Genomic DNA, 18,845 nt, shown 5'->3' with positions numbered 1-18,845 from the left:
GCTCTCTTTCTCCCTCACACACACACACACACACACAAACCTGTACCAACGCTTATCCAATGAACTGGCTCCATTCAAGATCTACACTACTGATTATATATTCATAGATCAATCAATACAGAGTCTAGCAGCCGGGACACGTCCACGGAGGCAGACACACACACAACAACAGTCACACTGCAGGAATTCTAATGAGCAGGAGCGTGTGTGTATGTGCGTGTGTGTGTGTGTGTGTGTGTGTGTGTGTGGACATCAATACAATGCAGCTTTACATTTCATTAGGCCAAGGAGCACAGTTTAACTTCCAATGAATAGCAATAAAACCACACGGCCTGTAACCATCTCTCTCCATCTGCTGCCTCAGCTCCGCTTTCTTTCCCTCCCTCGTTCTAATCCCAGTCCTATTCCCCTCTCCCTCGCTCCAGAATTTATTTTTGCACAAATCAAGTTCAGCCATTAAACAGCTGTTCTCCAATTTAGTCAAAAAGACCTTATTTAAACCTAAAACGAATCACTTCCTATGCGAGGAAAGCCTTAGCGGGCACGGGCTAATGAAAAAGCCCAATAACCCGGCTGTAGCTTGAATTGCTGCTGATTTATAGTGATTGTCATCCTGTCTCGCCATTATCCCGCTCATATAGACAACAGCATTTTAATGCAGCATCTGCATTGATCTGTGTGCGAGGACACTGGCAGCCTCCACCCCGCCGTATTCACCTTCCTTCCTCCATCCCCAAAGCACAGGAAGACACGGCGGCTGAGAGGAAATGGGATTCCGATCAGCGGGATATCATCCAGGATCTGCTGACCCCCACAGTCTCAGCGCACATACAAATCATCTGTCTGCACAACCGCAGACACAGTCCAAGGGGTCAGGCTGCAAGGACTAGCGGGCTAGGTTTCAGTCGACTTAGCAAAACTCAAGTGACAGGAAGCTGTGTAAGGAGGCGTGTGTGGGTCTGTGTGAGAGTGTGCGCATAGTATCAAAGCCTATATAAAAGCAGTCGACAGCAGCGTCGCAAAGGCTGTTCCACAGGCTGCGGAAACACACAGGCCTCCTGCTTAAGCTGTCAAATATGTGTCTAAAACTGCAGCAGCTGAATCTTTCAAACATCTGAGCTGAGCTTAATGGGATGCGACAAAAAGTAAAATGCAAACTTAAAGACGTCGCCCACTGAAATAAAAAAAAAAAAAATAGACATCAGCAGCTGCAAAATGATGCTTGTCTACTAAAAAAAATGTCTAAAACTTCATAAAGCTCAATGCGACGCAGAGTGAAATGCCGATCTAACATTTCTTTTGATTTACTTTGTGTGTATGCACTTTTTATCTTCACCTGAGTGTATTTATTCAGCCTCTGTAGTATTGGTGACACAGACGCACTCATATGGAGGCATCCTGCTGAGGAGCAGGGGGAGAAAAGAGAAAGTATAGCTAAGGCTCAGGAGCAGCTGATTGGCACACGCACCATGCGGTCCACTCCACACGGGTACTGAAGGAGCACACATATTATAGACCCACAGGTGCACGCACACACGTACACAAAGAAATAGCGTGATGTTCTTATGCTGAACGCGATGGGAAATTACTGCTAGCCTGTGATTGAGCATAGGCACACACAAAGCACAGGTTTCCTTCACCCGTTCCTTCACCGAAGGTACTCAGGAGACACATAAAAATCATCTGCACCCACCTTATAGCCACTCAGACACTCTCACTGGCTTTTGACAATCCTTTGACTAGACCACAAAAGAACACTCAGCAAGATAAAAACCACACAGCTCCAGTTTGTCTAGCAGTACGAGCTCCACTCCGTACATCCTCCACAAAGACACACACACATGCACAAGCTCGCTCTGCAGGAGAAAATGCACTTCTCTAGAAACTGCTGCTTTACTTTTTTTTAATGTATATGTCTTATTTGGTATGTCTCAAAAGCATTCAGTGACAATGGCAAATCACTGAAAAGCTATTTCAAAATAAAACAAGCACAAAATGCCATTAAAGACACAGAGTATACACACATATATATATATATATATATATAAATATATACATATATATATGTATGCACATTCAAAGCTGATATCTACACTGAGCGCTGATGATAAAACCATTTGTCAGCAATGCCAAAACCAATGACCACTGAAAATACATCAGAAAATGACAGAAAATTGCTTCAGAGTGAAAATGCTTTTCTATAGTCCATGAAACACGCATACTCATGCAGTATACACACACACAGACACACACACACACACACACACACACATACACAAGCCCTGCACTCTTACCGGAGCATTTAAATCCCCGTTTTAGTCACATTTTGTTAGTTTCCTTTCACACCACTGTCAGGTGAAATGTTTGTATCTGATCCTTTTTTTTCTTTTTATAGAACATGTGGTGAGATCTGAAAAGCTTTGAGCCAAATCACACTGAAACATCAGTGAGTTTTGTCTTTGTGAAGAGTCTCTGTGTTAAACAGATCTACGAGGATGCAAAGGTGCTTCGGGAACTCCAGCCTACCTTCTTTATGCGTCCGCTGCGAGTGCCCGTGAACGCCACTGTGTTGCCACGGTAGTCATACGCCGCCACGGAGGTCATGCCATCATCCTTGTCCACATAAAGCGGGATGCCCTCGATGGCGGTGGTGCCCCCTAGAGGCTGGTTGAAGTCCTGGCCGCAGAAGTTGTCGTCTATCTGTAACGGCTGCGGTGCGGAGAGGGGGGGATGGAGAGGGAGAGAAAGCCATTAACTCAACCATTAACACTTTCTAAATCCCTTCTCTTGTTAAACTAACATTAATTCTTAAAGAAGGAGGAGGATTTCAATCCCTCCAGCACTTAGCAGAAATTTTATGGTTTCTGGAGTGAAGCCAAGCCATGGCAGATTTACTGAGAAAATGGTATAAAATTATTGGATGTCACTGGAGAAATTGACTCCAGTTTCCTGAACTTCTCTTTTTTTGTTTTGAGATTGTGTTATAAGTGGCAGACACAAGGCTGACAGGGATGTTTGTATCTCATTAAGGGCAAAAAGCCACACAAAGCCAGTTCATGCCTCTGTGTTTGGTGTGTTTCCTTCCATTACATTCTTTGATTATTTCATTGTATGTGATGTCAAACTAAGTAATTAAGTATCTCAGTACGGCCTGAATGGATGAACAGTTGATTGCTAATGTTTAAAATATTGATCTCTTACTGCTTTGCCAGTGTAGTTTCTATCAGGAGACAAGCCAATACAACAAGTAAATCAAATGGAGTAAGCATAAACACGGAGGGGAGGGTGAATACATGAGCAGGACACTGGAGGAGGGAAATGACAGGAAGTAAATTATAGGTCAGATTAGCATATCATAATCAATGTGTCTTGTATAGCCTCGTCGCTACACTGATATGTTGACATGCCAAGCCTGATTTATGAATACGGCGCAAGTGCAAGGGTGAGTCTGTGTAACAGGCATGTCATTAAAACCATGTGTCGCATCACAAGGTTCACCTTACTCTGACATGCGTAACGGTGATGATCAGCATATGCACCGCTACCGTAACGTCACACACGCTGAGAAATACGAAATTAAGACACACACACACATCTAGACGGAAGTTCATCCTAAAAAAACACAGTGTACGCATGTATGCTTCTATTCAGTTCAATTAAATTTTATTGATAAAGCGTCAAATCACAACAACAGTCACCTCAGCGTGCTTTATACTGTATACTTGGCGACAGTGGGAACGAAGAACTCCTATCTGCTGCAACCGGTTGAGGAACAATGCACCAACCAAAAACATTGGTGCACTTTGGAGGAATGTAATGCAAGTATCTGTCAGCTAATAATTTTCTGTGTGGCTAAATGTAATAGTTTGTGTTCCGATTACTAGCACTAATTAGTAGGTATCTGTTTGTCTGTGATGCACCTAAACTGTCTGTGGATACTAACCAAGCCTGCCAATATTACCTCAATAACCTTGTTCAGTTTTGGCCCAATTTTTCACAGCTTCCTGTGTCTCTGAAGGGACAGTGTGAATAAATGTAAGAACATATTAGCCTTTCTTCTCTCATCCATGAGTTGGGGACGTGTCTAGCGTGTACCCCCCACCCCCATGACTCTGAATTGTACAACCCTTTCACGCATAGTGGTCACTACAGTGGACAGCTATTCAAAGGCTCTTTTCTTGTATTTGTATTAGTGGTGATGGTATACTTGCACATAAACCACTACATTGGACACTGATGTGTCACTCCATAGCCTGCCACCCACTCCAAAGGTGATGTTGTCAACTTAAGTGGACATGTAAAAAACTCTTTGAAAAGTACGTTTAAAAAATTAAGTTCAAAACTTTTTTTTCATGCTTAAAGATGAATAAAAATACTTAAGAAAAAGATCTGAATTGAGGTTGTCATAATTCATGCATTAAAGATTTAATTAGAAAATAATGGATGGATGTTAGCTAGCTATTTGCTTCTGCTACTTGTTCATTTTTGTCCAGATAGCCAGCCTCATCAGTATCATGGATGTGCGACTGAACCACCAGGCATCTGCCCTTGACTGCCACCCAACACGCATCACACCTGAGCCCTACACCACCTCCTGTGGTTGATGAGCCCACAGAGGATGGCTTGGGATGAAGCAGGTCTGAGCTTCTCTGCTTAGGCTGCTGGACCTGCGACCTGGTTGCAGGATAAGCATCAGAAAATAGGCAGATGAAAGGATGGATGTTCACTTTTGGGTACACAAAGTATAATTATTTGCCTAAAAACTGTGAAAACCTCTGGTGATATTTAAATTATCCTGCCTCAAACACAGAGGGACATATTGACAGTGACGCACGGATGCAATGCACTGTGTGCACGCACAGATGCAACTGAACACAAGAACAATAATAAAAGGGAAGAAAAAAGCAATATATCAATACATGCACAAAGAAGAACAATGCGCACACTCTCACACATAAACACACACGATGACGATTAAGCCTCCCACACCACACAAATTAACATGCCAGCTTTCTCTTGTTCATTACAAGACGTATCGTCTCTATAGAGACTAATCAATCAACCCCACCCCTCCAAAACAGCAAAGCTGTCAGGGAGCGTGCGTTTGTGTGTGAGGTAGCGAGGTTAAAAAAAAAAAGAAAAAGGGGGGCTGAGAAAAATGCCTGTGGCGGTCATTGTCTGCCTTCTACCAGACTTTCAAAGGCAGCCAGAAACATGGCAAAGTTTAACTTCAGTGAACAAAGACACAAAGTGACAAAGTGAGTGAGAGAAGGGGAAGAGGGAGGGACACACAACAGCTTTGGCTTTTGTATGATTTACATAAACATGTTCTCAATTTTGGAGCTGCTCTGCGAGAAAAGGAGGGCAAAGAGAGACAAACAGGATGAAGAAAAGGGAAAAGGAAAAAAAGCAAGCGAGGCGATGCAGAGAAGATGAAGACAGATATGAAGGTGCGGGAGAGAAGGAAATTAAAAAAGGAGAAGTGAATTACAGAGGGGGACAGAGGGGGAAGCGGTAGGAGGAGAGGGAAGAAGGAGAAAGCGAGAATGGACAGAGACGGCCACGGCTCAGTGACACTGTGAACCCTGGCCTTGGGTCTCTGCCACACAGTTTGCCCTGATAAAGACAGCAGAACTAGACCTCCATTCATTTTTCTCTCACTTCCTTTTCTTCACTTCTTCTTTCCCCCTATTCTATTTCCTCCTCGCCCTGCTTATCCTCCTCTGCTTCCCTCTTGTCTCTTTTTCCTTATCTTCCTTCAAATACTTCCCTCATAGCTTTTCTTTTTCACAGGAAGTGGCCTTTGGGAAATCTTGTCTGTCTCTGAAGGATGCCCCCCCCACCTCACAAGCCTGCAGCTTTTCGAGACCACCGTTTCTTCCTTCTTTCCTGTAACAGCATTATCAGAACGATGATCCTGTTACAATAACTAACTGAACACACTTCTAAAGGGTCAAATGAATGACCTATGTGTCAGAAGCAGTGCTAGTAAATAGTAACACATATTAAAACCATCAGCTATCTGTTGCACAAGCCCAGAGTTTAACCTGATGCCCATGTAGGAACTGTTTATAATAGCAGCTTATAATAGCATCATTTAGTCTGGATTTATTTATGCCGGGCGGCCCATACTTGTAAACTAATCTGATGAATTCCCAGTGTCTGTCAAGCTCGCGCACACAGAAGCGAGATCACCATCTTCCCAGCGCTGTTGTCGGCATGCTGAGGACGCTAATGGTTTGTTATGTTTAGCTTGACTTGCATCATTACCATAGAGTCAACAGCTCAGATTGAGGCACAGTGGAGCGTTCAGTCGACGTGTTTTCACTGCAGACAAATGTGGCCTCACACAGACCTGACATCTGCTAGCTGTTGTGTGCCTTGTAGACATGTAATTCCTATAGTCTGCCTACTTTATCATTCCTCCGCAGCTACTCATTAAGGAGAAGCCGAAGCATTTCCAGCCACCAATATGAAAGTGACTTAAGAGCCTAATTAAAGCATAATAATGCGCATGTTACCACACCACGAGGGAAGAAAAAGAAAAATCCTCACACACATTTAATTATTTAGACTTCAGTCGTTAATGCTACAGAGCATACTGTGACTCCATTCATACTACGCTGAAAATCTCTTTAATCGATATAGTTATGTATCGGGTGTCGGTGCATCATCAGTTTTTCAAACTGTAACTAATCAAAGGTCAACAGAATTGCTAGCTTACAGGGTCTGTCCACTATGAGGGTTTCATGGCTTAAAGATCGTCACTGTCCTCCATACATGCAGTGGATTTTTCATGTTTATCTGCATGTTAATTTAGGTCTAATCTGCTATCCCTACCTGGACGATTACACCACATTTCTTGTAAATCAGTGCAACCATCCTTCACTTTTGCCTAACATAAGGTGACCTGCTGTAGTCTTTTATTAGTGCGTTTATAGGCTCTGTATAGCTTGTCCCTGTTGGCCTGGTGGACCTCTGACCATGCTATTAATATTACTAGCTATAGCTCATACTCGGGACACTGTACATAGCATTATTACACACAAGCACACACCTTTGTTCTATTTCCAGGGGGTTAGACAAGGACAGAGTCCCCTGTGTTGTCCTTACCAAAGACCTCTGCTGTACACAGGCACTCGCTGGCCCCTGGCAACACGCACACACACAGACACACACAGACCCCTGCCAAACTCTTGCTGGGTGAATGATGATGGGGTGATGAGGGAAAGAGTGGGGCAAGTGAGATAAGGGGAAAAGGAAAGGAGATGGAGAGAGGGGAAAAAAGGACAGAAGAGGGGAGATAGGGAGGAGAGACATGGGGGACGGCTCAGGGGTCAACAGCACTCTTGTCGCCACTAATGAGCCTCAAGCCAGGAAGACAGACACAGAGAGAGTTTAGATTCAGCCCTGTAAACTGCCTATTAACTATGGGAGAGAGAAAAAAACAGCAGAGACCATACTGTGGTTCGAAAGTATGCAGCACTGGGAAGAACATGTTACCAGCTTTACCACAGCTACAGTGAACCCATCCACCCCCCGACCACACACACACACACACACACACACACAATCACAACACACACACACAATCACAAATCGTAAAACAACTATTCCACTTCTGTTTGTCGTTCGCCTTTTTTTCTGACTCCTCACTTACAAGTACTTTGTCTGCAGACTTAAGACTGCAGCATCTGTTTTCAATTTGTAAATACTTGTATTTAAAATGTGTATTTCAAAGTCACACATAGTGAAAAAAATCTGGCAAGCATACTTTAGAATGCATCGATTTTGAAGATCAAACGAAAATTGACGTGGGGTGTAGGTATATTAGTTCTTTTAGGTCTGCTTCTACTGCAGCAGGTTCTGTGTAATTGATGGTGGGCGTAGCAGGATCACTATATGCAACATAATCAGCGCAGTGTGCTTTCTCCTTCCTGAAGAAACCTGTCCTCAAGCTTTTCCCTCAAATATGTTAGAATGAGATTCACATTGCAGTGGTAAACAGTCGGCTCTCCTATAGAGAAAATAGGGATTCTTAAAAAACTCATTTTACAACTTTTATTACTGTGCCAATGGTACTTTAAGATTCCTGATAGACTCTTGTAACAATTTACATGAAAAAAAAGAAAATCCATCTACTGCTTAACAAAAAGACTCTTATTACATTTCTCCTTCCTGTCTAGGTAGTAATTGGCAACAATCTTTGTTTGGATGAAAAAAAGAAACAAGTTCAAAAAGTAATCATATTTTTCTTGTGCAGCAGACTGAGTAGTTTCTGAAATTACCTTCAGAATAACTAAGTTTTGTTAAATAAACTTTAAACTGGGTTTTTCAAAAGTAGTATTTGCTGTAAAAGTATTTGCTGTTCGGAGAAATGCATGTTTATAGATTTAGAATGCTAATAAATGAGAAGCAGCAGCCAGGGTGAGCTACAGCCAACCTCTGAAGCATGGAGAGCAGCTCCTTTGCTATGACTTTCCATTGATTTACTCTAAGGAAATTTTTATTTGCAGCTGGTCATTAAGTGCCGGGGGAATGTGCTGCGCTAGGCTTAGGTTTTTCTCTATTTGTGCCTGTTTGGGTTGACCAGCATTTGAATGTGTCGTCTACGTAGCTGGCTCAATTTCAGCCACGTGCCGACCCTTTTAAGCTAAATCTGAAAGCAGGCGCATGGGTAATTGTTTTTGCCATAAACTGTAAATAAACAACGGACACAGTCACTGGACTCACTCACTGGTTAGCGAAATCGCGTTGCAAAACATCAAGCTGAGCGTTTTTGCTACTGAACTGACTAAAGCTACGAAGTCCTTAAGAGATGTTTCTTGAGGTCATAGGTCAAGTGAGTTGTAGTATTGTTTTTCCTTTAACTTCTATATTTTTAGGCTTCTTTTTGCAACCCCACGACTGCCCTTTGCTGTACATTACAAACAATTCAGTTTTGAGGAACTTTCACATTGGATTTACTTCCCCAGAAGCGGCATCCATCTTTTATATACAGTCTATTCCCGATCTTCCAAGAATCCGTTTAAGGTGAGGAGACTTTTTGTTTACTGATGGTGTGTTAAATATGTGCACTAGTCTCCTCTGCTCTCTGTCACGCTCTTTAGTTCTCTGAGTAACATACTGAGAGTGAAAGTGTCAACCGTCTAATCAACTTAAATTGTGAGCAGATTGTCTTTTTCAAAGTTGACTCATTTGCAGAGATGTAAGAGATGTAAGGGAGCACTAAAAAAATCTCATCACAACGAGAGGACGGGGGAAGGAAGTGAGCGAGTGAGAGACAGTGATTGAGGTAAACTGAAAGGGAGAAAGAGAGAGAGAGATGTTGTCAACATGCTCTCCAGAGAGCCTAATGCCTCAAGCATCTCCTCATCCAACAGTGGCATAAACATCGCTCCAATCCCGCGGAGAACGCGCGAGTGTGTGCGTGTGTTTCTGCGTGTATATGTTAAACACAGTTCGTGCCTCTTTCCCATGTGAGAACGATAATGTCGAAGCGAGAGTTGTACTACAGAGACGCGCTGGCTGATGCAATGAACAACAAGACTTGCAGAGGCGAAAAGAACGCATTTAATTATGCGGGGTTAGCGTGTCTCTGTCTTTTTTAATAAAGAAAGGGGATGAGATGCAACTGCCAAACTTCGAAACCAGAAGTAAACAACACTCACACACACACACACACACACACACTACCCTGGCCTACATCCAGGTATTTGTTGTGACTTGGCGTTGGAAGCGGAGGACAGCAATGGTTGGCCTTTCGGTTTCCCCACTGAGCCAATATCTGCTCTCTAATTGGTTGTTAATGAGTCAGAGTGCATGTGTGTGTGTGTGTGTGTGTTTGTCAGTGCATGTGACAAACAAGCAGAGAGAAAGACAGTGTGTATCTGTGTGACAGTGGAGGGGGGGTGCAGTGGGGATCTTAAACATCTGTCTAACAGACTGGAACACTTGAAGGCTTGACCTGTTTATGCACAAATACACAGACAAAACCTATACACACACATCCTTTGTAGCTAAATGTGTATTTGTATGTGTTATAATCTGTGTGTGTGTGTGTGTGTGTGTGTGTGTGTGTGTGTTGGCAAGGAACGTATTGCCTCTGCAAGACAACCACACACACACAAAGTGGACTTAGTGCAGACATCTGGCAGAGCAGTCTGCTCTAATGGCAACAGAACTACGAGCATCTGCATCTCACACCCACACACACATGTGCATGCTGTCACACGCACATAAAGACGGAATATTACTGCAGTTGGTCTAACAACTAATCTAATTAGATAAGCACAAGATACCAAAGACTAATTTGTCACAAGTAGTTTTTGTGCCAATGTTCCAAAAACCCTGACAAAACGCTGACGCTCAGCCTTGAGAATTTTTGAATGGTGTATTCTGACAACAACCTAATTTAGGGATTTAGCCATGACACTGCAATATGGACCAGTTATAAAAAAGACACACAAATGAGTTCTCTCTATTCATCTCCCACCAAGGTATTCTTTTGGGGAAGGAGCTGGATTTTAATCAAGCAGCAACCTTTTGGCCAGACAAAAACTTCAGTTCCTTGAACGGCCACTTGAGTCAATCCCCATTAACTCTCATGTAAGATAATAATAATACTAATCATAATAATAATAATAATCATAATCATATGCATAACTCATATTTCATTCCAACTTTGGTATTATTAAAGCCTAGCTAACATAACTAGCTTGGCTGTGCTCTAGTTCTTGTGAGTGAAATTCTAGCATTTTACATGCACGTTGTTTACTGGAGACTGATGAAGTCACTTGGATGAGCGTCAAAATGTTTCTCCCACTGAAAACGCTACATCCAGATGAACAGAATCAACTTTTTGGGATTTCCTTACCTGGATGATTGAGCATGCATCCAGATGTTATCTAGTGTAGCACTTTCTAGCTGCTATCCAGCTGAAAGCTGAGAGCACAGCCGCTCAGCTTTCAGGCCTCTCTTCTGTGGAACTTCTATGTGTTTATGCAACACTTTACATTCAATATTTACTTATTATTAATCTCTCACTCCCACCGTATGTGTTTTATCCTCCCATCACCCTCAACCGGTCGCAGCAGATGTCCGCCCCACCCTGACCCCGGCTCTGCTGGAGGTTTCTTCCTGATAAAAGGGAGTTTTTCGTTCCCACTGTCGTCAAGTGCTTGCTCACAGGGGGTCGTCTGAGTGTTGGGGTTTTCCCTGTATTATTTTATGGTCTTTATTTTACAATATAAAGCGCCTTGTGGAAGCTGTTGTTGGGATTTGGTGCTGTATAAATAAAACTGAATTCAATTGAACTGATTGGAGCTTTTTGCTATAGTAGCTTCTGGAAGAAATGCCAAGAAATGCCATATGTAAATATAGATGCTTCAAGGCATTAAAAATAACTGCCATCCCAAATATTTATTAAAAAGAAAGCTGAATTCACTTCTCTTTTTTTTGTTTATACAAGCACTCACAGACGTTTAGTTAAGGGCCACTAAAGGTTTTTCTTTCAGGTTCAGTGATTCACTACTGGAAACTAATACAAACTAATACCACAGTAATAGATGTTGCCAGTCTTGGAAAAATAAAAAAGGGAGAACCATTTCCGTTATCTGCCAGATTATTTGCAAAAAGCAGTCCAAACTTAACCATGCTGAGTCATCCACTACACACTAACACAGCAGCTGGAGAAAAACAACAAAAAACTGTTCACAAAAAATGTGAACGTGTCAACGAACTGTTAACTTCAGTTTAACAAATAAAAAAGGCAGATTATTTACACGGCATCCTCGTTAACGAGGCGTCGGTGGCTTTTTATGTGGAAAATATAAATAAATAAATTTTAAAAATCAAATATGCTTTCTCTTTTTTTTTTCCTCCACTATTCTGCGAGTTCACGGGTGGAGGGAAGACACTTCGACATTTCAGCATCTGTTGTTTTGGCTTGGATGAAATGAGGAGTATTAATGGAGGGATGTAGGGAGAGCCTGGCAGCATGGAGATGTGCTCTGGTGGAACGAAAAGCTGCAGGCGAAAAAGGGAGAGAGAGCGAAACTTCAGCCTCAGAGGTCAGAGTCAGTGGAATTGCTGGGATGCCAAGAGATCAACATTTATTTCACAGCTAGATTTATTCTGCACAGTTTTCTTGCACTCTGCTGGTTCATTGTTCTCCACCCAAACTTGAATCTTGTGCGCTTTTCTTGTCGTTTTTGCTCGATTTCTTTCACCCTCCCCGTCTCAAATAAAAACAGTCAAAGGAGTTGAAACATAACTCACATAAAAACACATAACACTTGACTGACCTGCAATGTGTAAACTTGTTGAAGATGTATTTGTCTGTGCATGACACCGCAGCGTGTTTTGCACTCAGCTCACATCAACCCCCAATTTCCCACTTCTTTATTGTATTTTTGCACTCTATTCCCCTTAAACAGCGTCTGCACAACATGCCCAAGTATAAAAACACAATAGAGTAAATGTGGAATTATCTGAACAGCTCTGGAAATAACCCACTGTCTAACTTCCTAACTAAAGCTATCCCTTCTTCCATTTTTCCACTCCTCCGTGGAGGAATCCACGCATGTAGGAAGCCTCATCGAGTTCAGTGTTTATCGCACTCAATGTACTTTAAAACGCCTTGAAACCCACTTTTGGGTTAATTAGTTTTAATTGCCGACTTTCAAACGGAGAGGCTGAATCACGAACGCGGGTCCTGTTGCTTTAAGTGGTGCCCTGGTGAATTCCAAAACAAGGTGGAGCGCATTTGAAATCCCTGTTAGTCTCTGCAATTGTGAAGAACTGATCCCCACTGGGAAACTTTTCTGGGTCATAAATTCATGAAGGTGTGAAGCAAAACAAAACGTACAAAGCAGAGAAATCCCTAGAGGCTGAGACCGATCTGTGGGAAGAGAAGGCTAGGATCCAACACTGGCGTGTCAGTTGGCCATATAGGTTAATGTGCCACAGTGGGAGAGCAGCTCGCTTTACCCCAGATAGCCTCTGCCATCAACTGAGCTAATTCCACATGGAAAGTTCCACTCTGCCATGTCAGGGCTTTTTTTTTCTTGGCACAGTAGATTTGTTGACAGCAGTCATACATATTTTCAACACTGCCTGTTAAAAAATGTCTATTTTCATCTTCACATTAGTGAAATTTGTACTGTAACAAAACATGTAATCATGACTTATCTCCTGTTTAGACCCAGACCAAACATTATTGTTTGACTGATGGCCCTTAATATAAATGTTTCGGACTTTACGTTTCCCAATTTTACTTTAAGTTATAAAGTTATTTTGTTATTTACATATGACCTAATAATTATCCTTATTGCTGTTTTAGAGGAGCGGTGCTTGAAAGGATAGTTGCAGATTTCTGTCACAATCTGCAGATTATACAGTACAAATAAAATGTTCACGTTTCTCCAACGTTTTCTTCCCAACATTTTCACTGACATCTACACTGGATGGCCAGGAAGCGTTCACGATGTCTTCTCGGGCGCTTCTCCGGCGCTGATAATTGGCGTCTGTCTTGTGTCAGTGACGTAAAAGACGGATTTAATGCGACATGACCGTTCAAACAGCAGTCGCTTTCTAAAACATCAGATATGTATCGGATTCAGTACCACATACGAAAGTGACCCAGATCGGATTTGAAAATATCGGATTTGTGCCGTTCACACTGTCATACCATGATCGGATACGGGTCGCATAGGGTCAAAAAAGTCGGATTTGATGCACTTTTGCCTGCAATGTGAACGTAGCCTAATACAGTTTTACTGTATTGAACATCAGCGCTTTAAAGCTATGTCTCTTAGCTGCATTTGATGTCACAGTCCTGGGCGTTTGAGTTTCGTTTTTTAACATTTTCTTTAACGTTTATCCTTTATGGTATTTTGAGTTTTGTCCTAAGCAGATATCTCCCTGTTTCCTTATGTTATATTCTCAGGCCTTCTTAGTTTTAGTTTTGCTGTCTAGGATATCTTCACGGTTATAGTCAGTGTTGGGTGTTAATTGTAATCACATTACATTTTTCAGTAATGAATTGCTGTGCTAGACTAACAATCACTTACAGTTGGGGGGACTTGTTCCCCCCTTTTAGAGACACTGCTGTAGTTGATACAGCGTTGAATGCCAACATCTTTTTTGAGCTTCCCATCAGCACTTTGTTGCAAAGCTGTATTCCTTCAGAACAGCAGCTTCACTCAATAACATGGGTGACTCTGAGTCCACACACCTGAAATGGAATAACATACAGATTGTCTAAAGTCTGGAATCAAAGAGATGCTTTAAGCACTTAAGACGGGGACCACTGGCAGATCATTTCAGCTGCTGTTAATTAGCATAAATTCTGTGGGATGTTTGTGTTCTCTGTGCGGGCAGCTGAATGTTCAGTTTCAGGAATGAAATACAACGACTTAATACTTTTGAAACATGACCTTCAGCGCTTGGATCAGTAGGGTACACCTATTCTCTGTATTTGTGAGATAATAATCAATATTTCTCAAAAGTTTTCAGCACAATAATATATTTATATTCTCTCATTTTTAAGCTTGAGACTGGGCAGGTGTACCAAGCTGTGCTGAGGTATATATAGTTTCAGGTTGGATTAGTACTTGGTGGTATCTACTGTAATATTTAAGGATTTTAAGGGCCAGAAAACTTTATTAAGACATCACACACGTCTAGACTGACACAGATACATGGATACAGAAACACTTTTGGTTTCCAGAACGCATCTGCTACTCTTGGCCTGCATTTACCAAATGTAGGCAAACATCACATCTATGAATTTGCCAAAATGCACTTTCTAAGTAACATGAGCCAGATGATGCTCTTTAAGCTATTCTGTCCATCTGAGCACTGCACACTAAAATCTGTGTAATCTGAACTAAAGCCTTCCCTGACAGCCATAATCCAATTATTACAGACCTCTACAGAAATTCACCCAAATATGAGAGGCTGTAAAATACTGTGGGGCTGTATGGTGAGAGTGGCAGGCACAAGCTGAAAATATAGGCATGCGGCTTCAATGCCACACATTCATGCACACTGCAGTGCAACCAGACTGAAATCAAATGGCATGCTATGGACAATTTAACAGGATTACGAGTGGCTGTCTTACAAAGTTCATACACACATACATATGTTACATATATATATTGTAAGAAAATATGTAAAAAGGTAGCACATCACAAAGTTTGGAGTCAACAAGGACAAATTACTCACTTTGACTCAAATCATAGCAGGAATACATTTCTGCACTGCAGCAAGGAGCCTTTATGTGAGTTATACAAACTAATCCAAATGTTTTTCAAAGGGACCAGTCAAAAGTACGTCATTAGAAGCCCCAGCATTAAACTGAATACAACAATGTCTGCACTGATCATCTTGTAGATATGAGCAGAAACTTAATAGAGAAGCTGGCTCATCTATAAATTTTGGTGGTTTTGGATACACACACTTAATATCATGACGTCAAATGATTTTAACAACGCTTTATTCCCTTCGCTAAAGACGTTATGTTGTTGGTAGCGTGTACGTGTCTGCGTGTCATTCTGCCTGTGAACACGACAGTTCGAAAAAGTTTTGGATGATGATCTGATAAAACTTCGTAGGGCTGTACAGTGGGGTCATGTTAACAATCTATTAAAATTTGACTTACATCCACAAAGGTCTTCAAGGTCAACTTAATTATTTATTGGTCAAAAATTGACAAAAAGCCTTAGAACAGAGAAGCTATGATTCTTAAAAATGTGGCATCTATTAAAGATTAAATAAAGATTAAAAATATCACATCACATTGACCTCTGACCTCGTCTTCAAGATCAATAGAATGATCTTAAGGTTAAAGTGCTAATAATGCTGCATGGAGCTATTTAAAACTACGTTTCTTACTCTGACTGACTGTATTGACAACATATAGGGGATAATATATGGGGATTTAAATAATAATAATTTAATGGGTTTTCTTTGGTAAAAACATATTAAAATTGTGATTAAAGACTGATCATATTCAGGATCAGAGTTTCTCTTCAACTTGAACCATTGATATATTACATTTTATGCTGCGTACAATGGGGGCTACATAAGATGCAATAATGCATTTGGGAAAAGTGACTGTTTCCGTCCTTAGCTGTGTACTAACCCTGCCCTAGTGTATATATGTAAATTAATTTTATATATCTAGCATAAACGTAATATGATGTGAACAAACCCAGAAAACAGATGCATTTGGGCCTAATTTGGGATCCGGCTGGCATTTATGGCTCAGATACGGCACTGGCAATCACTGTTCAGACCAGATGTGGCCCAAATGTTATGAGCCGGGGCTTAACACGGGTTACAGCAGGTGTCGAGCGGGCCTCATGTGACCGACAAGTCATAGGATGGACATGAGCAGCTCCAAATGTTGGGTGTGCCAAAAGAGGCCCGGATGTCACATCATAGACTCATCCTGACATCCATCACTCAAGGCTAATCGCATTTGAGTGAAATACTGTTATCTGGGGAAAAAAGAAGTTGACTCATTGTTGACTGCAAAGTTCGTGCTGTTCTACAGTTAGTTACAGTTAGTCAGTTATTAGTTCCTACGTGGTCGTGCACCTTTTTTTCTTCAACACATTGTTCTGGTGAAGAATCAAACATATTTCTAAGAAATGTTGGTAGTGAAATGTTTAAGATACATAAAGTAAAAACTGAATAGCTTGAGGCAAAATGGATTTTAGACCTGTATTTGCGTATCCATATCCAGGCAGAAAAAACAGAGGACGCCAAGGGACGTCTTTAAGTTTTATCTCGCCTTGCAGAGCCTGCTGAGTAGCTGGCAGGAGAACCCAAACGAAGCTGGGACAAACCTGTACATTTGCTGTAAACCTGCACGTGCACGAATATACCCCTTCCATTTCCACGTACAGTATATGAATAATTGAAGGAACAAATATGCATTAATTAATTAATGCGGCTGCGCTAACACACGTGCGTGCACAGATGTCTGTGATAAACCCGTGCAAACACGAGAAAGCATAAACGCCCATCAATAAATAATTACACTCTTCATTAGATGCTGCAGGTCAGCATTTTGTGAATGTGCTGCATTGATTTGTGGCCTGGACGACCACCAGAGGCTCGTAGTGAAAGGGGGGAGGAAGCTGTTGACTTTTTGACCCAGTTAAATAGCTAATAGGAGAATTGTTTTTCTTCTATTTGGTGAAGTTACACCAGCTCCAGACTTTTTTTTCACCCTAATAGAGAAGGACTATTCATTTTAAAAAGCAATTCTTAAACTGCGCTCTCACTGTTGATATTTCTGTTCAGCGTCAACTCGGAAATCTGCTGCTGAGTTTCTGAGAAAAAGGTCACTTCAGATCCAACTCAAACAGCTTTAAGGCTAAGCAGTCACAAGCTCCAAACACTCCAAATCCGTAACAAGCTCACACTCTCATGAGTGCCACTGCAGCCATTAATCCACTTTGTCATGTGGTACACTTAACAATGAACACCACTGTGCATTAAGTTTAGTTAACGGGCACCATTCCATTCATACTGGATCTGAGAATTTCCCTGTTTGAATTAATATAAATTAGGAGATTTCAAAATGAAGAGGGGGTGAGGGGGGGCCTTATGTGACTCACCCTGGAGCAGAAAATATCACGACACAAAAACATATGGGGAAGTGTTACGGCTGAATTCATTAAAATGCCTCGAGGTATCTAACATTTCGCTGTGTCATGCATCAAAACGTCTTTAAAAGGCAGGAGAGAAAAGTGCACCTCATCAAAAAGTACTTCCCCCCCAATGGGCTGTATTCTAGACAGCATTTGACAGCGATTCACCCCTACGCCGCATGTATTTATCACCGTGCTGTAAAAGAATCTCTTTCCAAGTCACTTAGTCTCCAGCAGAGTCATAAAAAACTTGAGTTTTTTAATACAAAGGGGAAGTTCCCTCTCTAGCCTGAGATAACACAGCCTGCTTTCAGTGCTATCACCTGCTCTTCTAGAAACAGTGTCAACAGTAGCAAAATAAAGCAAGGCAATGTACAGATCATAGGTTGAGTGCCTCTTTTTTGGGGGAGAACACATTTATGTCCCATTACTTTGGAACAGCTCGTAATGCAGAACTGCATTACTGTATTTCATTTATTCACTTGTAGCGCAGACACAATGGTGAACCACCTACAGTTGAAACCGTGATAGAGCCTGAATCTGAATAATTTATCAATCATCAATCTTAAGTTTCTTAAGTGTAGCAGTTGCTGGCAAAAGCTGGGGTGCCACTCAGAATGAAAGTAAGACTTTTTTTTCTTCCCGACCCATCCAACAAACGAACTGGCTCTTAATCCAATCCCTTGACAGCAGGAAGTCCACAGTCCACATAAGACATCAAGGAAAACACAAGAAAATGAAATTCTGTCCTGTTTCTAACTGCAATCAACTATCACACACATTGCTCCTTTTCCACTCAGCAGTCACAAAGCCAAATGTTCAGCCTCTCCACCTATGCTACAATAGTCCTACAACAGTTACAATAGCTCCCAATGAAAAACATCTGACAAGTTAAATTTGGACAAATTTGGTCCTTTGACTTTTCTGTGAAGTGGTTTGCTATCACCATGAGAGTTTGTCTAAACTTTCTGGGGTGGTTGTAGTTCAGGTGGTAGAGCAGGTCATATATTAATTGGGAGGTTGGTGGTTCAATCCCTGGCTGCTTCAGTCTGCATGCTGAACTTTAAGTTGCTGTCCAATGTATCCAGTGCGAGTGTTAAATAGAAAACATATAGAACAAAAGTGCTGGTGCAAATGAATAAGGCATGCAGGCAGGATATAGGCGAATGGCAGTCTATG

The 18,845-nt window shown here is 41.6% G+C and overlaps 1 protein-coding gene across 2 annotated transcripts in view; it reads right to left on the bottom strand.

Moving 5' to 3' along the window:
• The window catches only part of LOC100695575 (plexin-A1), a 310,610-nt gene that overhangs the window by 233,765 nt on the left and 58,000 nt on the right, over nt 1-18,845 (bottom strand). For both annotated transcript variants that reach the window (XM_019350036.2, XM_003449115.5), the window contains exon 3: nt 2,527-2,709. In XM_019350036.2, the coding sequence (XP_019205581.1) occupies nt 2,527-2,709 (183 nt within the window). The remainder of the gene's footprint in view (nt 1-2,526; nt 2,710-18,845) is intronic.

This window comes from Oreochromis niloticus, linkage group LG20 (assembly GCF_001858045.2).
Source record: "Oreochromis niloticus isolate F11D_XX linkage group LG20, O_niloticus_UMD_NMBU, whole genome shotgun sequence".
Lineage (NCBI taxonomy): Eukaryota > Metazoa > Chordata > Actinopteri > Cichliformes > Cichlidae > Oreochromis > Oreochromis niloticus.
This window is presented reverse-complemented; position numbering and strand designations above follow the sequence as displayed.